Below are 21,317 nucleotides of genomic sequence, written 5' to 3' on the forward strand. Positions count from 1 at the left end.
AGCAGGGAAGGTCACTGGTTTCCTGTGTACTCTCAACAGCTCAGGATCTTGGTTATTTCTTAGAGCAAACAATTTGGATCAGGGCTCATTCCAGCCACAGCAGGCACTAAGCAGAGCTTGGGGCCAGGGAGGAGGCTGACAAGCCTGCTGATTCAGACTTCCAGCAGATAAGCCAGCGCTCAAATCCTACCAATACCCAGGTCTAGGGGCTTGTGTTGTCCTGTAGAAAACAGTGAGCTTCATGTAAGACCAAGGGCTGAGTGCAGTGAATGGGGTCAGGCCATCTCTCCAGACAGTGCCTGTTCAATCAGTGACTAAGAACAAACTCTTGAGGGGCAGCTCCAGAGCCAGACTTCTTAGAATAGACTTCTTAGAATTTGTACCCTGGGACTTGTTCTCTTAAGCATTCTCATGTAAGGCTCTGTTAGCTGTAGATTTTGGTCTCAGGATTAGCTTTGATATTTGACGGTATAGGAGCTCCAAAGGAAGCTTTGCCCTTGACTGGTGCATTTATAACTCACCACCACTTTATCTCCTACCTCCTTCCTTTTTGGAGGAAGCCTCCAAAGAGTGGAGTTTAGAGAGCTGCAGACATTGTCTCTTTTGATTCAGATTAAACAGGGAAAGGTAGATGCAGGTACCAGCATAGTCCATGCCTGGAGCAATTCAGTTCCTTTGGATAAAAGTCTCAGAAAGCTGAGGAATAGGCTAGGTAAGAGAATGTGCTCTGTAGATATTCTAGAACCAGTTATGCTCCCAGATGTCTGCTGGGTCATGAACTCTTGCAGCTGATGAAAACAATAGCAAGCTTCCATGCCTGATTCTTTCTCATTTCAGCCTTGCAGGTAGAGGAGAATCCATAACAAGATAAAGCAAAAAAGAGGAGACAAGTTTTCTTTCCCAGTCCAGGAAAAAGAACCTGTTGGATTATAATCTGCTAACAGTGGAGAGTGCCAGCATGAGCAGCGAGGGGGCAGAGAATCCCATCTCATCCACACTGACCCAGGGCCTGAAGAGAAAGAGGGGGAGACCAAAGAAGCAGCCACAGGTGAGAGAACATCATCTCAAGAGGATGCCATGGCAGTAGCCCGATGGGATCTGCAGGCAGCCCTGGGAAGCTGCTTGCTCACAAGGACAAGGGGAGGAGAGGTGTTCTGGGGTAAATGCTGGGGCTACCCAGGACAGCAGCAGGATCTGCACCCTGGGAAATCTCAGCTCCTGGCCTCAGAGGCAACTCTGATGTGACAGGCAGTGACAGTTCAGCCAGGACATGTGTGAGAGGGGCTGGCCAGGTCTCTGTTCTAGCCTGGAGACTTTCATGTGTCATCACCCTCTGTTTCTGTGCCAGTAATTGGATAGAACAGGCAAAGCCCCTTGGCCAGAGTTCTTGGAACTTACTCATTTCCCCAGCCCAAAAGACATAAAGAGGTAGGAGTATTGCTGATCATCTTCTAATGCACCTCCCAGCTGGAAAAGCAGAGACAACCAGCTATTTAGGGGTCTGGGTGCTCCTAGTGGTGTAAGACAGTCCAAGACCAACCAGAATGAGAGAAGATAAGCAGGATGATCCCTGAAACAGTTTAAATGGTTTTCTCCTTTTATCCCAGGAGGATGGTGGAAACACAGCTATTATCCCACAGGATGCTGAGGAACCACAGCCAGTGAAGAAACCACGAGGAAGGCCAAAAGGAAGCAAGAAAATGACTGCTCTAACTGGAGGAACGGTGAGAGGAAATGGCTTATACTCATTTACAGAGGAGAGAAGCACTGCCAGAGACCAGCAGGGATGTTTCTCTTAGCTTAAAAATAGTGCAAGTTGCCCCTAATTCAGCTCAGCTTTAATTACCACAGTTGGACTAATCAGTTATTGTGGTTTTAGTCCTCACTCACCTCCCTGCCTTCCTGTGTTGCCACTGCCTGTTCAGCAGTTTCCTCCCAGTGTTTCTCCTCCACCACTGCCCAATAATCACCACCAGTGCAGTCAGACAGGTGTTTCCTCCTCAACTGTCTTCTATCCCCAGCTTTTGCTTTTTCTGCTACTTGTGAGACAAGACCTTTTATACAGAGGTCACCTTGGCCATGTTCAGTGGTTTACTCACAATACCCAGCAAATCTGAGAGCTGACAATATTCCCCCTTTGTTTTCAATAAAGGCAGAACCTCCTGCTGGCAAGAGGCGAAGAGGGAGGCCCCGCAAGTGGGTGAGTACAGTGTTCAGTCCTTTCCCTCTTCTCCAGGCACAGATCCTGGGGAACTTGCTGCTGTGTTTGCCCTTCTCAGACTCTGTGTCTGTCACAACATTCTTTGAGCTTTGGTAGCCTGGAAATAATTAGGGAAGCTCTGACTGTCTTCCTGCTGGCCTCCAAGATTCAGCTACTGAAGAATTCTGAGAGCCCAGGGGAGATGCTGTACTTAATTCAATACATACCAGACTTCCACAGTATAGCACTTTCCTAGGCTTGGAATGTCAGGCCAGAGATTCCGTCCTTTCTTAGAGAGAGGGGTTGTTTTCCCAGGAGACTTGAAAGACTGAAGTGATTGCTTAGCATGTCAATTTGTCTCAAAAGAAGAAACTTGACTTTTAGCTAAAAGAGAAATTTCATGAGTGGAAAAACTTTGAGTCCTGTCAGCAGGAGACTCTTTTATGCAACAAAGGATTAGTAAGAATCATTAGCTAAGAAGAAAACATTTCAGGTGTAAAAACAAGACAAAAGCTTTTAATCAATAAGGATATTCAGTCCTGTGAACTACTCATGGTATGTTACCTGTCATTAGGAGTGATTAAAAACCTCCACAACAGCCACAAACCATTATTTAGTGTGCGTCATAAAAATTGCTAGATCCAAACCCAAGCTGTGCACTTGCTGCAGGAATCCATAGGTTTGTTGTACAGCTGTGGTGGCACAGGGGTGCTCAGGAGGGAAAGGAACACTTCTGGCTCAGCAGAACCAGAGGGACAGAGCAGCCTGAGAGGGCCATGCAGAAGGCTTGGAGGGAAATGTTCACCAGCCAGGAAGTGCCAGGATATGGGAGAGATCACAAGTGTTTTCTGATGTGGCAGTGACCTTGCATGCAGATATTTCCTGGATAGGGGGAAGCTGTTTGCTAACCCTGTGCAGAACGTCCCAGACAAGGGAACTGTTGCATTTGTTCATTCTCTGCAGTCCAGGTGAGAAGGTAACAGTCTAGTTTAGCACACTGCACTTGCTCAAAGCCCATTGCTTTCCCCAAGCCCATTTATCTTATGTAATTTAAATGCACTGATTGGGGAAGCCTGTGTTACCAGTGCTTAAAGCAACCAGCTGTGCAAACTGGGATCCTCAAGCTCTATGGAAAATAATCAGAGGCAGAAGTGGCTGTGTCTTACAGAGCAAAACCTTACCCAGTAAGTTCTGCTGGTGTCATTTGTGGCCTGACAGATCTCAAAGACAAGCAGGAGCTTTTAACATTTCAAAATGTGTCATTTTAACTTTGGTTAGTGAAGGATTCTGATGTTTCAGTTCAGAATTAAACAGCTGAAGAATTTTTGGGGGGCAAAATGAAAGCAGAAGAAATGAACAATAATTTTGGTTTTAACTGTCAATAGAAAAAATGTTTAGCTGGTCAAGACAGGGACAGAACCTGGAATATAGAAAATATTCTTGATGAAAAAAGATCTCCACAACTGCATAATGGGCAGATTTTTTCAAAGTGTTGGGCTGTGTCTCACAAGGCTGATACTGGGGTTGTTTACTGTGGATTCTGACAAGTATTCAGAGACTTGTGAATGTGTGTGGACACTGCATGCCCTGGTGTGTATTCTTGCCTATGGTTGCATGTAGGAGTTGGTGGCAAATGGATGTGCTGTCAGGGCTGCAGAGTCTTGTTTAAATAATAATCCACCTACTTTGCATATTTGCAGTTTTGTCTTTCCATACCTAATTTTGCATGGGGGGGGCTTGTTTATTTTTGGTGTTTTTTCTTTGTAGCCTCAAGCAGTGGTCCAAGAGGGAGAGTCTCAGGAAGGAAATCCTCTGGAAAGCAATGACTTGAATTTGAACTCGGCACCAGCCACACAAGGTTTGAAATTAGATAATCGTAATTACATGAGACTAAACAGTAGAGCCATGCTCTGGCAAACCATGCACTTACCCACAAAGCTCTGGCTGTAGTCTTCCTGGTAAATCCTATAAACAGAGGAGCAGTTGGAAGGCTTCCAGGCACATTCCTTCCATCTAATTCAGTTGTGACTAATTCAGCAGAAGTGGAGGTAGAAGAAAAGGAAGGGAAGAAAATCTGTCTGTCTTTCCAAGAACTCACATATCTGAGGTTCTGATCACTGCTACAGGTACAGCTCAGTGAAATTGTCTGGTTGGTGTGTAAAAAGTGAAAATAGTTTATTGTTCATGTCTTGCTTTGCTTGAGAAACTTTATGAATAGAAGATTCCTTGGTATTTGGGACATTTTAGTACCCTGGATTAACTCCAGAATGTTTCCTGGATGTTCTTTCTCTCCTTCCTGGCTTGTACTGTAAGGCAGAGCTCTCTGGCAGTGGCTGGCACTGGCAGAGGTGCCTCAGCAGCACAGACAGTGATGGCACCGGCCAGTTTCTGTGGAAGGCTCCAGTTTATCTCATCTCTGAGATGAGATGCCAGATAACTGTTATTGCTGTTGTAAGAATGTACAGATGCACCACCCAGAGCCCAAACCGCACTTGAGCCCTGCAAAAATACAAAATCTGACTCTATACCATTCAGGACTGTTTCTGAGGTAGATTCCAGGAAAACTTGAGTGCATCTGTGTCCTGCCTTCAGAGAGCCTTGTAGGAAGCTCTTGATGAAATGTTTTCCCTGGGGGGAGAAGGGGCCAGGAGCCCAGGGGAGGCAGATGTTGCCTGCTTTGCCATGTGGCAGCACAGCTGCTCCCTCCTGCCTTTGGTGTGCAGCCCAGCCCAGCCCGGGTTCTTAGAAAGTCCCTGGAAATGCCGCATGCTGAAATGCCAGAGGAGTTAACCTCAGTTGCTCAATTCAGTTTCCTCTGGGGCTCTGTTCCCGTATCGCTTCCTGCCACGGAGCCGAGCGCTGACATCAGCGGGGCCGCAGCTCAGGGGGATGAGCTCACCTCCGGCGGGCCCGGCCGCCTCTGGGACAGTGAAACCTCGCCCCAAACCGCAGCCGGCGGGGCCGTTCCTGCTGCTGCCGGTGCGAGCGGGGCCCGCGGCAGCGCAGGAGAATCCGCTTCCCTGCTGCGGCAGGGAGGCAGCGGCAGCTGGGACAGGAGCAGCGGATGCTGCGGTCGCTGGAGGGGCCGTGCAGGGATGATAGTGCAGCCCAGCCGACAGGGGACTTCTGCTCGTGGGGAGCGTCTGCACTTCTGGGAGAACAAAAACGGCCAGGAAATCACTGAGGATAAGCGTGTACAGTATGAAACCAGGCAATCCTCTGGAAAAGGTCTTAAGTTGTTATTTGCTCAGGAGCTTGAGATGGAGTGGTAATCCTGGCTTAAAACTTCTGACTGGAAAGGAGAATGCTGTTCTGGCTTACTGGAAACTGTGGATCCTGGGGCTTGTGTGCAAGCACAGTGCAGCTGTAGCAGCAGCTTACACACAGGTAGCTTCTGGATTAACCCATTCTGTGGGGTATTATATCCCTGCAAGATTTTGTGCTACTCATGCAGGAGGCTACTGCTCTGAGACTTGTTAGCAGCAGCCTGTGATCTCATAATGATCTTCTATAGACACAGCCAGAGCTTTGGCCACTGAGGGCTTTGGTGGGGTTTTCTTTTCCCCCTTCTAGGTGAGGATTTTTGAGGTGCTGCACCAGGGAGGGGATGGGAGGGTCCAAGTGCTTGCCCATCCTGCAGGTTGTACACTGCACAAAACTCCATATGGGAAAGAGATCTGCCCTGAGCTTTGTGTCTGCTGCATTCATCTGAATTGCTGAAATAAACACTGACTCTGTCTCTCAGTCTGTTATGGAGAAAATCAAGATATGCAGCAAGAGGTGCATTAGAAATATGCAAGCTTTGCAAGCCTCCACTGGGGCAGAGAACTGCTTTAAAGCCTGCTGGTTTTTATTCCCATGGCTTTTGCCTGGGGATCTAGCTCTGCTTTTCCCAAGGCACTGCTTTATGGGGCGCTCCAGGTTATCCAAGAGCAGGCAGGGGTTTGTTCATGGATCAGGCTCAGTTGTGTTGCTGCCTGTAGATGCTGCCAGTCACAACTCCAGCATAAACATTTCTGTTTTTCTGGGTCAAGAAGCATTTGGGTTTTTTTCTGTGAGTACCATTACTGAAGGATTGATGAATCTCATTTCATAGGCTCCTAAGCCACAGTGGCAGATGTGGTTTGTCTTAATAACTTGTTCTTGGCTAATGGACTCTAGGTGTGAGGGAAAAAGAGGTTGCTTTATGGTAGAATTTCCAGGAGCCAGTGCAAAGCCCAGAAGCAGCCTTGGAATCTTGCTCCTTTTTGTATATTTTGCTATCCCTGCTTTTTTTTTCACACAAGCTTTGTCTCCTTTGTTTCCTCTGTTGCCCCAGTGGTCAGCTCAGGTCTCCTGAAAGCCAGGGGTGAGGCACAGATCACAGCAAGCCTGTGTAGCCAAAAATACTCCCCACTCACACCATTTCCAGACATTGTGCACATCTACTTCCCTGGTGTTTATACTGGGTAGGGCACTTGGGTACTTGGTGTCTCATGAGGATTCAAGGAAATACATAATTGCTGTCAGCAGAGGTGGTTGATGAGTGTTTGCAGAGCAGAAACCAGACCATTTGACACAGACTGTCACTTCTGGGCCCTCAGTAGCCTCATGCTGAGCTCTGCTGCCAGGGAAGCCATTTGTGTCAGGAGCTCCATTCAGCCTGGAGCTGGTACAAGAGCAATGGGAATGTTGTTGTGAAAACTTCTGGTTGTTGGGGAGTGGGTCCTTGTCACCTCTCAGCCTTGTAAGAGGCACCAAATCTGTAAGGGGCACTGGGCAGCAGGGCTCCTGGACCCAAAGCTCTAACCCTCTGTCTCCTGTGATCTTTCCTTTAGACATCACTGGAAAAGACGGCTCCAGGCCTGGCAAAACCACTGGTCTCAGGAGATGTCTGAGTAACATCCCTGCTGCAGCTCAGTAGTGTCCCACCTGTTTGTGTCTTGCTGAAGCCAGAGGAGTGGAAAGCAAACAGGACTTTTAATGTTGTATTTCAGATTCTTCATTTGTGATAATTGTAGCCAAGCTCTCTCCTGTTGCCTGTGGACTTGCTTACCCCAAACATCCAAACAAGGATTTAGGGGAAGAAATGGCAAATTGCCTTGTTGGAGAGATGCCTTTTAGAGTTTGTAGTGTATCTTCTGCGAGTATAATAATTTCTCTTTTAAATACTTGGATAACCCTGTGCCTTGCCCTGCCACAGAGAACAGTACTTCAACAGAAGTTGACTCAGCAATTCAGATACAGGAAAGGAAATCTATTTACACAGCTAATGGCTGAGCTTGTCTGCCATATCACCTCTGGCAGGCTGATGGAGCAGTGCCAGGAGTTAAGTTTTGCTGTGTTTCCCATAGGGACTGTATCTGAAAGACAGCCTTTGAGTCCTTTCTTGACTATTTCAGAACAAAAAACCTTCATGGCATTTCCAGCTTGCCCTGCACTGCTGTTCCAGTGGCCATACATTCCATGCTTTAGAGGAAAGTTTGCACCCTGATATCTTGGGGATTGATTCTGAAATTTTTATCTTAAAGTGATCAGCTCAGGGCCTTCTCCTATAACTTCTTCTGGCCTGGTGGCTCTCCCCCCATGTTTGATAGCAGCTCCAAGTGCACAGTGCTTACAAGCTTAGTCACAGCCACTGGATTTCATCTCTTCAAAGGAGTGTCTGTAAAGAGCCAGTTAAAAAGTTGCTTCCTTGCAGAGCCTGGGGATTCAATTTAAATTAGTTTAAATTCAGTCCCTAACATGCGTGTGTGGGGTCCTCTAGTGTCACAACTATGCAAATAAAAGCTGCTGATAGTTCAGTTTTGGGAGACAGCAGTAGCCAGTTGGTTTGAGATTGTTACTGGCTGCTCTGTTTCACACTGTTTGCAGATTTGTGCTTTTGGTGTCAGAGCTGTTAAATTCTGAGGAATTGAGGGTATTTCCAATATCCAGTTGCAAATAGTGAAATCCCGGTGGTATTTTCCATCTCCTGGATGTTCTGCCTGCCTATTAAAGGGACAAAGTGGGTATTTCAATTATCTCTGACAGGATGTAAAATTGGCTAGCTTTACAGTGTTAAATATTTAAACAGAACATAATTGGCTTTAAATTTATGGTGGTGCATAGCAGAAGCCCATGAAATGGCTGTATATATTGAACTCATTTATTATCTTTTCATCAGAGTTCTGTTCCCTTGGCAAGTATTTATTTAACACCAGAAAATGTATGCAGAATTAAGAAGGGCTGATTGCAGAGATAATAGGGGAAAAGTGGGGTTTTTTTCCTTTTGGGTCATTTTGTCCTGTCCATCCAGTTTAGCACTGATGAATCCCGATCCCATTAATTCTGCTTAGTAGTGATGAGAGTCCTAGTCCTAATTCTCTGTGGTATCTGCTTTGCCCTAAGGGTACTCTCTTGTGGATGGAGCTTGGTGGTCACAGCACAGAACTGCATCACAGATAATCTTTGTGCCTCCACTAGCAAATAGCAGAGAAATCTAGGACTAAATGGATTAGATCACAGGGACTGACCTAAATCCTGTGCTGTAGGATGAGCTGTGCTGCCAGATACAGGGAGTTTGACCCCCAGCTCCTGCTGTGGGGATAACTCTGGGTGGGACATGACACAAGTGAATCCGTACTGTTGATGGGGACATGAGAAGGTGCAGCTCCCCTGAATTCTGCTGCTCTTCAGTGCACTCCCAAGTTCAGCTGCAGTTCATATCTGCATTCAAAGGCTACTCCAGTAGCGGACCAATATATTTTACCAACTTCTGTGCCTGATTTTCAGTTGAATTGGCAGGTTCAGTACTCTGTTTGCAGGCTGTACTGCCTGTTTAATTAACCCCTGCTACCTGACAGCAGTAGCTGTTGCAGTGTGAGACTGTAACTTCAGCTTCTAAATGGATTAGGGATTACATCTGTAAGAGACTCAAGCTCTTCCTGTGACATCAGTCAGTCCTTTCTCAGCTGGTGGCATGGAATAGGGGTGCACACTGCCTTGGCCAGACAGTAAATCCATCTGCTTTAGGTCAGCAGTATTCTGCTGGGAAGTGCATGCTAAGTACTTCATAAAATTTAAAAAAAAAAATTAAAATCTAGTCTTTGCTACTTCTTACCAGTCTGCTGAAAAACCCCAGAAAAGAACTTGTTTCCATAAAAATGCAAGTGCTGGAGGAGAACAAACAGAATTCCACTCTTTTAGGAGCTCTTCTGTGTGTAGTTGAAACCCCAGTTCATAAATTCAGCTTCCATGTTTACACAGAGAATTAGAATGGAAGTCATTGCCTATGAAAGGTGGGCAGAATTCCAGACATCTGCAGGGAACTGGGATTTCACACTGGATCACTTGGATTGTCTTTTTTGAAATTATAAATGTTTTTATTTCCCAATTAAATACCTTTTCTGTGTAGACAAACCTACCTCTAAGCAAGTGCATGTCAAGTGTTTTTAAGCTCAGCCAGTTTTGGTCTGACTTGGCCAAAAATAAGAGGTCATTACAGTTGGTAAACCACAGGAGGTGACTGAGGTTTGTTGTCTAGCAAAGTTTGGAAGTTTCCCATAAATGGTTTTGGTGAAGGCATAGAGAGTGTTGGCAACTTGCAAATTAGCCTTGAAGTTTAAATAAAGGTCTTAAACAAATGCCCCTCAGGCTCCTGCTTTGCCTCCTCCTTGTGCAGCACCCTCAGCACACACATGGCTGGATAAGGTGAGTGTCTCTTGACCTGGACTTTTGGGGATTATAAACAAAAATTTGGTCATTCAGGAGCAGCCCCAGATTGATGTGAAAACCAGAAATAATAAGCATGAGGAATTACACATGGAGAAAATCAGACAGCCCCTCCTAAGCCCAAGTGTGGGGCCCTGATTCCATTCTTTTGTGTGTCTTGGAGGCTTGATTGGAACACAAGCCAGTTTTGCTTCACATGTACACCCAGAAGTCTCCACAGTCAAGTCTGTTTCTCCCCCACATGGTTCTGTGGGCTATACAGCTATTTAGCTTTAAATACAATTAATTCTCTGCCTGTGCGCTGCCTCTTGAGTTCATCTGACAGCTTTCCTAACTAGTCCCAAGTTTTGGGGCTGTGGGCCAGATGAGGATGGAGCAAATCTGAAATATATCAACAATGTCATCATATTCTGTTCCCCTCAGTGTGGGCAGAGTTGCAGGTGAGCTGATGAACCCCTGGTTTGTACAGGAATTCATCTTAAGGGTAAGTTGGGATTTCTTTTTGTGCTCTGGATGCCCAGGACTGGCAGCTGGAAGCTCCTGCCCTCCTGACTTCTCCAGCAAGCCTTTCTGAAGGGATCTGAGTTTCTGTGCTGTAGAACACTAAACTTTGACCCCCACAGAGCTTCCCCTTCCAAGTTTTTCACATGGAGTTCAGTTTTTGAAAGAGCAAGGGAATTCACTGCACACAAATTACCAGCAGATACTGGGGTAACACTCCAGCAGTTCCTGTGGGAAACTGCAAATTACAGGAGAAAAAGACAATCACACTAGACTTTCATGTAAATAGTTTAATTATATTTCAATGCTTTAAAACACAGAAACACTTGAATTAAATTACATCATAATGCTTCTGCTAAATTATACATCTGAGAACTGTGAGAGGAGGCGCTATGGAACTAAAAGAATATGAGCCCAGCAATTACCCATAATATTCTTTTAGTCTTATTATCTGCACTTCTTTACTCTTAAGGGCAGTCATCACAGGACAAAGCCTGCCATCACAGGGAGAGTGGTTCAGGAGCAGTCCTGTGTAGGTGTGTTTGTTGTTGCACTGCAGCGCACAGAGCTGGGAGAAGGGCACACACACTGGGCTGAGGCATTGAGGAAACAGCTCAGCTCACACTTGCTTTTTGTTGAGTTTAAAACAACCATTCAAATTCCAATCCTAAGAGTTCTGGGGAAAATGCTGCAATTTAAGACAGCTGGACACCCCTACTACCACATGCATTCGTGTCTGCTGCAGAGCCTGGAAGGGGGACAGGCAGGAAGGGAGAAATCAGCTGTGGCTGCTCTCAGTGAGCATTTGCAGGAGCTGCAAAGTGTGTGTCTGTGTTGGGAGGTATTTGTCTCTCAGCTGATGGCTGGGAATAGCCACAGACAGACTCCAAATTCTAAGGACCTAATGTGCATTACTCTGAGTTTTGTACCCATGCACCTTCCTTCCAGCAGCATCCCTGGGGTCAAACAGCAGCAGCCTGGGAGTGCCTCCTGCCACGAGGACTGGGCTGTTTTTCACATCCCAACCCCTAAAATACCCCCAGAAATCCCTAGTTCTAAAAAGACAGCTGGACACTGAAAAACTAAAGCAATTTAGCCCTGCAAAGCTGCCCTGAGGGAAGCTGGAAGAGGGAAGGCTGGTAAGGAGCTGTGCCCTGCAGGGGTCAGGGGCACAGGCCCAGGAAAGAGTTTGCATTTAATGAATATGGAAAAATCACACAGGGGAAGAACAAAAAGTAACTGGCAGGTCCAGACTTGCAACAAAGCACATGGTACCTGAATTGCCACTCTGAAACAACTCCTTGCATAAAGCTTTAGATCTGCATTCAAATTTTGGCTTGCCCTGATTCCCTTTTAACTGGTGCTGTGGATGGAATAAAATCTGATTGACAATGCCTGTAACCACCCAAAGATGAGGAGGTGATCAGGGCACAGCTGGGCACTGATGCTGCTCCCTGGCTGCTCTGCAGCACTCGGGGCCAGTGCCCACCAAAAGCTTTCAGCCAACAGACCCCCACACTGCTCTGCCACGTGCCAAGGTGGCCAGAGACCCCTTGGCACTCTCTTCCTCCTGCAGCCCTGAAGGATGCACAGGCAGAGATTCTTCAGGGCTACAGGAAACCCCTGGCTTACCTGTCTAGTCCCACCTACCTGTTCCTAGCAGGTAACTCGAGCAGAGGCTAAGGCAAAGCTCTGTGTTCCCTTCAGCAGGAAGAAGAGAAGGCTCTGACTGCAGGTCCTGGCAGGTAAGGAAGTACAAACCAGCTGTTAGTCATCTCTGGGGGCAAACACTGGGTTGTTGTTGAGCCAATACATGTTTTTCCTTTTTTAAAAGAAAGTATTTTGAAGCTTACTGTGTTTTCCTGGATAACACTCTGCACTGTAGAAACTTCCCTGAGCCAAAGCAGGAAGGGATAAATGGTATTGGAGCCCTAGTTCTGCTCAAGTCCTCTTTGTGGCCCAAGCTCTTATTCCTAGCTCAGCAGCAGGGCTCACACAGCCAGACAGTGATAGTCCCTGGCTCTAGCTGTGGGAAATCCCCCTCTGTCTGTACAGTAGCTCTAATTTAGGATATTCAGCCACTTGCTCAGATTAAGATGTTATCAGCCAAATCTTCACTGTTTCACTTTTTCAAGCCAGTGAATTCCCCATGCTACCACACCACTGTGGTGCACGTTTACCAGCAGCCACAGGCCTGGGAGGGGATAATCCCCTGCTTGTTCTCCTTGCTGTGCCCCAGGTCACCCCTCAGCTGGGGCAGGCAGCTCTCCTGGCTCAGAGAGGCTTTGCCACCAGTCCCCAGGGCTGGCCAGGGCTGTGGTCACTGCACAGAGAGGCTCATCCATCACCTTCCTTGCGGCCTGGGCACACAAAGCCGGTGCAGAAGTTCTCTGAGATGTGCCCCTCTCTCCCTCCCTGACCCAGAGAGCACAGCTCTGTGCTCAGACAGGTTAATCTACACAAAGCAGGCACTGTTCCTGAACTCAAAGCTTGGTAGGTGGTGTCAGGCAGTGCCAGCCCAGAAACTGGAGCTCAGGAGCTTTTGATGGTAACACACACACCAGAGAATCACCACTGCCCTCACAAAGGGTTTATTTCCCAGAGTGGTGGCACCTCCTGTGCCCGTGTGTAACACAAACCAACAGGTGGCCAGCTGGGCTCAGTGGATCAGCCATGCTTGAGGAAGTCACTGCTTTGCTGGTTTCATCCTCCTCGTTGTCAGCAGGATCCGGGGGCAGGGCAGGGCCCGGTCATGCATTGATGGCGTTGGCCACGTCCGTGAACACCAGGCGGCTCGGTCTCTGCAGGGCTCCCTGGCTCGGCAGCAGCACCTGGGGGGAGCAGGAGAGCTCAGAGCCAGCACGGCTGCCCGGGCTCAGGGCTGCACCTGGAACGGCACTCACCCCTCCCAGGGGCGGCTGCCTGGCTAACAAGGCGTTAACAAGGCTGTGACAGGAAAATACAGCAGCCTGGAGAGTTAGTCAGCACATCCCTGCCAGTTTAAAATCCCCACATCATTGGATTACTGGGTCTCATTATTTATATCTACAAGGCAGCATGAAAAGCTTGAGATATCAAGGCCTGGAAATGTGCCTTTGCATGAACTTGAGCTGTTGTTTTAGACTCTCCCTCTCTTTTTATATTGAATCTTCAAACTCTTGTACTTCCCAAGTATTAGCAAGAGGGACCTGAGGCATCCTGCCGGCCAGTCTGTCCCTGGACAGGATGATTCTGGTTTTACTGGGCTAAGGTTAACTCTGGCCTTACAATTTTCCCCCTCTACTACCTCCAGGTAAGCCTCCTATGTGGAGAGTTATCCTCTATTATATCCTCTATTCTGTACCCTCTATTATAGAGGGATGTGATGTTGTCCTAGTATGTGCTACTCAGAGAACAAGATTCTTTGCTTTAATACACCACGTTTCCTGCTTTCCAAACTAGTATATTTCATGTTGGTTATCTTTTATATTCCAATGTGAAATTTGAGCTTTTCAGCAGGTTAAGAATGTCTCAAGGTAAGTATTTTATAAATACAATTGTATTTATTATTTCCTTTTTCCTTTTCTGCCTACACCAAGCTTGCTACAGATTTTCTGAAGGTGTAAAGTGTGTGGCAACTGAGAACTGTTTGGGAGAACTCCTGCTCCTGGACAGGAAAAGCAGGGGATGGGCAACACAGAGCAGCTGGAAAGGAATGCATGAAAGGAAAGGTATGTCTGCTCCAAGGACATGCTGTGTCACTGGGTAAGGGACACCTGTTCCAACCATCCCTGCTGGCTCTTTTAAAAAGGCTTTTTGTGTAGTAGTGGTGACAAAGGGAACAGTCAACACTGAAGCTGGACCCAAACAGTGGTGAGAAGCCCTTCTTTCCAATTTCTCCTACCTCTTGTTACAGTGGGCAGGAGAGAGCCTCCTGTCAAACACTGCCTGACTCCTCAGTCCACCCTAAGCACTCCAAAACACCCAAGTCCCTACCTCCAGGGCTGGCAAAGATGGGGAAGTCCTCCTGAGGTCTAACATGGCTTCCCCACCCTGCAGCCCTATAAAATCTCCCTGGCCCTGTTGGAAAGCAGTGCAGGGAGCAGTGCTGCAGTGAGCCTGGGGTGGTTGCTGCCTGCCTTGCTGTGTGATGCCTGGGGTGTTTTTGCCTGCCTTGCTGTGTGATGCCTGGGGTGTTTTTGCCTACCTTGCTGTGTGATGCCTGGGAAGAAGCTGCATCTCGCCCATGTTCCAGCAGCTCCTGCTCCAGCTCATCCTGTTCCTCGGTGGGATCGAAGTTGTACATGGGCATGAGCTGGTGCCGCAGCTTCTCCAATCTGCCCCAGGGAGGGAAAGGCTTGGTGAGAAGGACAGGGCTCAGGCTGCTCCCCCACCCCACTGCTGAGGCTTTCTGCAGCCTGCTTCTCCTGCTGCACAGGGATTCTGCTCCTGTGGCTCTTGCTGAATGAGGCTGAGAACCCACTACACACAGCTGGCAGGAGTGCAAGACACCCAGAGTGCAGTTACAGGGATTAATTGCCATCACTAATCTATGTTGGCAGGCATTTACACACAGAGGAATCAGGATTTAAGTTCTTGCAGACCTTAAAAGATTAGGCTTTATGTGGAGGGACAAAAGAAACAGTGGAACATAGTGGCTTGGCATGTTGTGACTTCTCCCCCTGTCCCTCTGCCCACACCGCACTTCACTTCAAGCTCCAGTGGCCTGAGAGTACTTTAACTCTGGGGCTGAAGTACATAAAATTAAACAGAAAATAATAAACAATAAATAGAAAATAGGAAAGAGAGATTCTCACAGGGAGCTGATGCCTGTGGACACTGTTCCTACTCTTGTATCATTGCTCCAAGAGACAGAGCTATGAATTATTACTCAAAGGGTCTCCTCAGAGCTGGATGATGGATGGGGTGGCTCCTGGGAGAACACTGAGTCCTGCCTTTGGCTATAGCTGAGTTTTGAAGTAGAGGGAAACACACAAGCAGTTACTGGCAGTGTCACCACAAGTATCTATTTTGGCAAGTGTTAGGATGACACATTCTTCCCCTGCTTCTCTATGGGCTTACCAGCACAACCATTATCTCCAGCAGTGCTACTTTCACAGGCCAAGCACTGACTACTCCTGCAGCAGCACCCAGACCTGGGCTTTGGGGCTGGGCTAGGAAATTTTACAGTGGGCAGCAGCACTTTCTGGTAGTCTGTGCATGGCCAGAGTCCCTGCTGTGAGACAGAACCAAGATGTGATTCTCCCTGTGTGCTGCTCTCCTCTCTATTTTCAGCCAGGAGCTTAGCAAGGAAATTAAGATATTAACTCCTGGGCTGAGGCTGCGTCTCTGCACTGTGCTGCTGCCAGTTGCTGTCCCTGCCTAGGCTGCTAGAAAACACAGGAATCTGGGAATGGCTGAAACCTGAGATCTAAACCTGTCATGATGGAGTTCCCAGCTTCTTTATACACCCATAACCCTCTCCTCTGTTTTGATGCATCTCATAGGTGAAGTGTGATGAGTTTGTAGGATCCCTGACCTCCTCCTGCTCAGCCTTATTCTCCTTCCAAAGCTGTGGAGGAGTCTTTGACACTCTGGTGTCAGAGGGATGCCCAGTCCCAGGAGTGCAGTGTGCCAGCCTCAGTCACACCATGTTCTCCCACAGCCATCACTTGCACTCTCCCCCTCTCCTCCTGAGCTCGTTCTGCATTTTGAAGCACTGAGTTCCCTTCAGCCAATAACAGATCTTACCTCTTCCTCTTCCTGATATACAGAACCTGCAGGAGAAAAAGAAGCATCATTACAGCAGTCCCAGTAGGACGGGGAATAGCTGAGAAGAGCAATTTTGGGCACACAGGAAAGAGGTAGAGAAGGTTGGTGTCACTGTGCACCAAAGTGGGGGAAGGCAGAAGTGACAATAAAAGTGACATTTCATATGCATCACTGTGAGCTTGGCAGCACATCATGTCTGACACTAAGTGCTCAGTGGCCTGTTATTAGGTGTGTTAGTAGGAGTAGGAGTGTTAGGTGTATTACCAGGTGTAGCTCAGCACATTTCTGAGGCTGCAGGACATATATGGCAATTTAAGAGTGGATGAAAAAACTTCCCTTTGTGATTTTCATGTGCAGATTTCCTACAGCACAGAAGTGCTGCTACCCCCTCCCCAGTAGAAAGGGAAGAAGCAAAGAGGGAGGGCATGCTCAGGGACTTGCCTCTGTCAGCCTGTGCAGGGAAGAAAGGAGGCTTTGGGCCTCCACAGCCTTGTCCTGAGAACTACAGACGCTGGATGCTGCTCTTGGGAACTTTTGACTGTTTCCAGGTTTTCTTAGGGGCTTTTGGAAAAATTCCTCCTGGGGCCTGCAATGAAATTTTGCAGTAGGCTCCTCTGATGGCTGTATTAGTGAAGCCCTTCCTTGCACAAGGAAAGGGAGCTTGCTGCTACCTTCTGTTCTCTGTTGGCAGGGAAATGATCTGGTTACATAAAAGGAGAGCTGCAGCCCTTGTACTGCCCGTGCTGGGCCCAGAACTGGGGTACCTGAAAGCTTCTGCCCACAGCATTAATGGCAAGGTTAGTGACACACCAAACCCTCAAGGACTGATACCCAGCATGCAGAACCTTGGAAATGCAGTCCAGGGTGAGTCTTGCTAAGATGGATTCAGGCCACTTTAATTCAAAAATATTTACCCCATGTCCACAGGGGGACTTACATGGTTTCAGTAGTCTGGTTGAAAAGTTAATATGGATAAACTTTCTTGTGGGGCCCAAGAGAATATTTAAATCAATGCAGCTGTTCCAGGTAACAAGTCAGAACAGAATATGCTTTTTTCCCTTTTACTTGAACTTCCTATTGCTATTAAAAACAAATACTGATACTCCATATGGCTGCTCCTAGGCCTGCTGAGCATCCCATTTGGATCAGACCTCAGGGAGACTGCAGAAATACTGGAACATTTGATAAAGGCCTTAAAAAAGAAAGGAATCTCAGGAACTATCAGTTCCCAGCAGTTCTGGGTGAGACTTGAATAGAATGCAAATAAATTATTCAGTGCAAACCAGTCCTAGAACCTTTAGCCACCCTCCACCCTCAAGAAACAGGAATGTTTAGCTGGGCTCTCTTACCATTGCTACAGCCAAGCCAATCACAGTAATGATCCCAAAGGAAAGCAGCATGGTGCTCATGCCAGGTCCCGTGCTGGCCATGTCTGGGATTTTGGTGCTGTTGAAAGTGGCAGTCTCAGGGCTTATGGTGGCTGTTTGTGGTACAGTCACATCCAGAGCTGTCCCTGGCTCTGGCTTGGCTGTGCTGGGGGTGCTGTGATGCAGGTCATGCACAGAGGGTGAGCTGTAACTCATCCTGCCAGCTCTTGGTAGCTCCTGTTACTGGGCTGTTGTCCTCTCCCATCAGCTACAGGAGTGCAGAGCTGCCTTTCCAATCCAGGGCCCCACGTGAGACCTCTCCTGCAGCATCACCACTGATGGGTTTTCTTCAGGGTAGGAACCACACTGGACTTGGCCTAGGACAGAATGAGAACAAATGAGCAGTGCAGAGCTCTTGGAGACAGGCACAACCTTTCCCACAGTTCCCCAATTCACCAGCACAGTTTCTGAATGCCGGCTCAAAATAAGAAAAATGTTTTTTAAGCTTACTGAGAGTCCCCAAAGTCATGCCTGATTCACTTGGGAGTTGGAGATAACTCTCCTATCACTACTCCAGCTCTGCCTCCTTGCAGTCACCTAGAAATCTGTGTGGGACAACCTCAGAACCCTTGTTTCTGGTAGCCCCAGGCTGAACCAGGTGGTCTCCATCTGCCCCAGGATAGAGCATCTTCCTGCTTCTGTCTGTTGCTTTTAATTTTTGAAAAGTTATATTGATCCCCTTATCAGTGGGAACATACCCAGTGAAATGACACTCAGCTGTGAGGCATCCATATCTCAAGATGCTTTTTACTGAATCCAAAGTAGGAGTTCCCTGTTGTGGTGAATCCCTGCACTCCATTGTCCCACTGCTGCTCATGCCAGCGCTCTGGAAAGGGTGGGTTGCATCAGTCCTCCATCTAAAGACACCAACTATTTCTCAATCCCTCATGAAAGCACCCACTCAAGCTTAGTCATGCACTGGCAATTATCAATATTAATTTTAAAATTAGCCCAATTTTGGATTGGAGTTGTGAAATTTGATAGATCTGTTCATGCTGAGAACATGAAAGGCTTTAATTGCTTCATACTTCTATTGTGCAAATGATCAAGAGTTGCAAAACACCATGGGATGAGCCATGGGAAGTATTTGCACACTTTGTTTATAAAAACACTGTATGTAACTTTAGATCATCAGTTCTTCCCTGAAAACACAGCTACCTCTGGAGCTGAGCTGACCTGAGAACTTCTGTAGCAGTTCTCTGGTAATTTCCCTGCAATTCAGCAGACATTGCATCTCTGGGCTGGAATGCAGCTGGGATAGAGGGGTTAGTGAGCTCTGAATAGAAAAAGATGTGCCTGCAAAGAGAAACGAGCCATTGTTCTGCCCCTCTCTGTTCCATTCCAGGCAAGGTTACTGTGCAGTTCCCATACTGTGGTGCCTTACTGCTGTCCACAACTGCAGGAAGCAGCGTGATCAACATCTGCCACAAACAGCTGGAGCAGGAAAGCACCCCAGGCAAGCAGCACCAGCCTGTGCTGTGCTCAGTCAGCAGCTGGAGCACTCACCTCCACTTGTCCTGCAGCTCCCTGAGCAGGTAAAAGCTTTGCCACTCATGCAGGGTCTGTCTCAGTCCCCTGGAAACAACTTTGTGAAGCACAGGGGAATTCTGAAGTGCCTGGGAGACACTGTCAACTCCCTGGAGTTTCCAGAGAAATGTGAATAATAACAGTTCTGGTCTGGTCCCTCCTAACATTGTAAGTCATTGCAGCTGAAGGGGATTGTGCCCTTCACTGGCCATCAAGCCCTGCACTCTGCTCAAACCACAGGCACCTTGACTTCTCCAGCTATTCCTCTCAGCACAGCACAGCTCAGGTGCAGTGCACACTTGGGCACAAAGATGGAAAACTTGAAATCAGTGCCACAGCAACTGCGGCAGCAGCAGTGACAGCCCAGCAGGAAAAGGGAAGGAATTATTGAGCAGATCGAGCAGCTGCTCAGGCAGGATCCATCAATTTGTGCTATTCAGGGAAACTTTCCATAATGATAATACCCATTTTTTAAAAAGCCACTACCAAGGAAATAAAGAGTGGAAAAATAGCCTAAATGAAAGGAGTGAAGCAGGCCCAAGGGCTTTGCAGAGTATGGCTCTAGATCTTAAACAGCTCCTAAATTTTGGAAACAAAATGGGTTAGGCCTTCAGCTGAATGTAGTGTCAGTTCTGAAAAACTAAAAAAGGCTGGGTTGAAATAAGCCAGCTGAAACTCTGGTCAAGGGAGAATGGGGACTCTGTTGCTCTTGGCATCCTGTTCATGCTGAAGGATTCCCATACCCACAGACCTAGCTCTAAAAGCAGTCCTGTGTCTGAGGTTTTTGACCTGGCTTACATGACCACTCCCAGGTTCAGCTAGGGCTGTTTCTGCTCCCCAGCTCCTCCTGGTCCAGGCTCCAGACAGACAGACAGGGAGGCTGAGTGCAAGGATGGCCCAGGGCCCACAGCTTACACAGCAGAGCTGGGGAGGGGGGAGGATCATCTTTCCCCACCACCTTCCTTTCCCAGTTGTCATCCTGGTGCTGAAGTTTGATCTGCAGGCTGGGCACACTCCAAGCCTCTGATGGCAGCTGTAGGGCCAGGAACAGCTACTACCTATCAGTGGCAGGTTCCAGCACAGTCCATGCACAAATAGAACAGAAGAGGAACCAGATCCTCAGCTGCTGCCAGCTGGCATTGTTCCACTGCCTGCACCAAGAGAGCTCCTTGCACAGCCAGGAGTGCTCTGTGCTGGGCTCTGCTGGGTCTGCACATAAGGAGAACACGTTTATTTCTCTCCCAAGCCAGCATTTCCAAACTGATCTCTGATAGCTGCTGCTCACTTCTGAGATGCAGAAAATTGTTCTGGGCCCCACCTTGTGCCTTTTCTGAAGAATTGGTTTTAATCTCTGTGCTGCTGTTTCATTTTGGGTGTGACTTGAGCAGAGATTTGTGTCACTGGGATGAAGATGGGTCGGAGGGTCTCTGTATGAAGAATAATAACAAGTACAGTTTCTTCATTACTTCACCAAGATGAAGTATGTGTAGTAACTCAGCAATACAAGCGGCACTGTGTTGCTGCTGGCAACGGGACGTGGCTTCCCAGTGGATGAACTTTTGGCTTCCCTCACCTCTCCAGAGCTGACCAGGCTCCAGGGAAACGGGAAAGCCCCGACCGTGTGTGCCCGCTGCCCCGCAGCTCCCCGGCTGTCACCGTCCCGCTGCCCGAGAAGGGCACGGTCTCGTCCCACCCTGGCCCAGGCGCGGGGCCCGTCCCCAGCAATGTCACCGCTCCCGTGACCCGCTCTGACACACACACCGGATCGGCAGCGACCGCCCCGGCCCCGTGCGCTGCCCCGCTGCCCGCACTCCATCCCTGCGGGAAGTCCCTCCTTCCCCATCCCGAGAAGTTTCCGGGCGGATAACGGGTTCCGGGGCCCTTCCCGCTGCCCAGGCGGGCTCACAGCCGGCTCTCCGCTCCGCCGGACCCGCCCGAGACACGACCGGGACCGGACCCCGAGAGGCCGCGGCAGCCCCGCAGTGCCCGCGGGAGGGACGGGACGGCGCAGCCGGACACCCCCACAGCGCGGCCCGGCCCGGCCCACCCCGCCCGTCCCTGGAAGCGCCCCCCGCGCCGGGGCGGCCGGGCCGGCACTTACTGCGCGCTGCCGCCGAGGCGTCCGGTCCCCCCGGGGCGCGGGCGGAGCGGCCGCCGGGGGCCGCGCCCGGGGCCGCGGGGGCCGGGCCGGGCCGCGCCACTCGGCTCCGCGCGCGCCG

At 48.6% G+C, this 21,317-nt stretch overlaps 2 protein-coding genes across 3 annotated transcripts; one reads left to right on the top strand and one right to left on the bottom strand.

The window, feature by feature from the left end:
* Positions 1-841: 841 nt before the first annotated feature.
* Positions 842-9,809, top strand: LOC135453192 (high mobility group protein HMGI-C-like). Its single transcript, XM_064723981.1, has 5 exons — positions 842-1,048; positions 1,608-1,724; positions 2,153-2,200; positions 3,968-4,058; positions 7,018-9,809. Exons 1-5 carry the CDS (start codon positions 959-961, stop codon positions 7,101-7,103), a joined length of 432 nt encoding a protein of 143 aa, XP_064580051.1. The 5' UTR covers positions 842-958; the 3' UTR covers positions 7,104-9,809.
* An 865-nt stretch (positions 9,810-10,674) lies between these two features.
* C12H3orf18 (chromosome 12 C3orf18 homolog) lies at positions 10,675-21,314 on the bottom strand. 2 transcript variants are annotated; one of them, XM_064723637.1, is made up of 5 exons: positions 21,200-21,314; positions 17,494-17,888; positions 16,124-16,149; positions 14,580-14,709; positions 10,675-13,224 (listed from the first exon to the last, which is right to left on the bottom strand). In XM_064723637.1, the coding sequence occupies exons 2-5, from the start codon at positions 17,725-17,727 to the stop codon at positions 13,144-13,146; spliced, it is 471 nt and encodes a 156-aa protein (XP_064579707.1). In that variant the 5' UTR covers positions 17,728-17,888; positions 21,200-21,314; the 3' UTR covers positions 10,675-13,143. The 2 variants fall into 2 exon arrangements, with proteins under 2 accessions (XP_064579707.1, XP_064579708.1); XM_064723638.1 differs by lacking the exon at positions 21,200-21,314 and adding an exon at positions 20,417-20,517.
* Positions 21,315-21,317: the final 3 nt, after the last annotated feature.

Source organism: Zonotrichia leucophrys, chromosome 12 (assembly GCF_028769735.1).
Source record: "Zonotrichia leucophrys gambelii isolate GWCS_2022_RI chromosome 12, RI_Zleu_2.0, whole genome shotgun sequence".
NCBI classification, from domain to species: Eukaryota; Metazoa; Chordata; class Aves; order Passeriformes; family Passerellidae; genus Zonotrichia; species Zonotrichia leucophrys.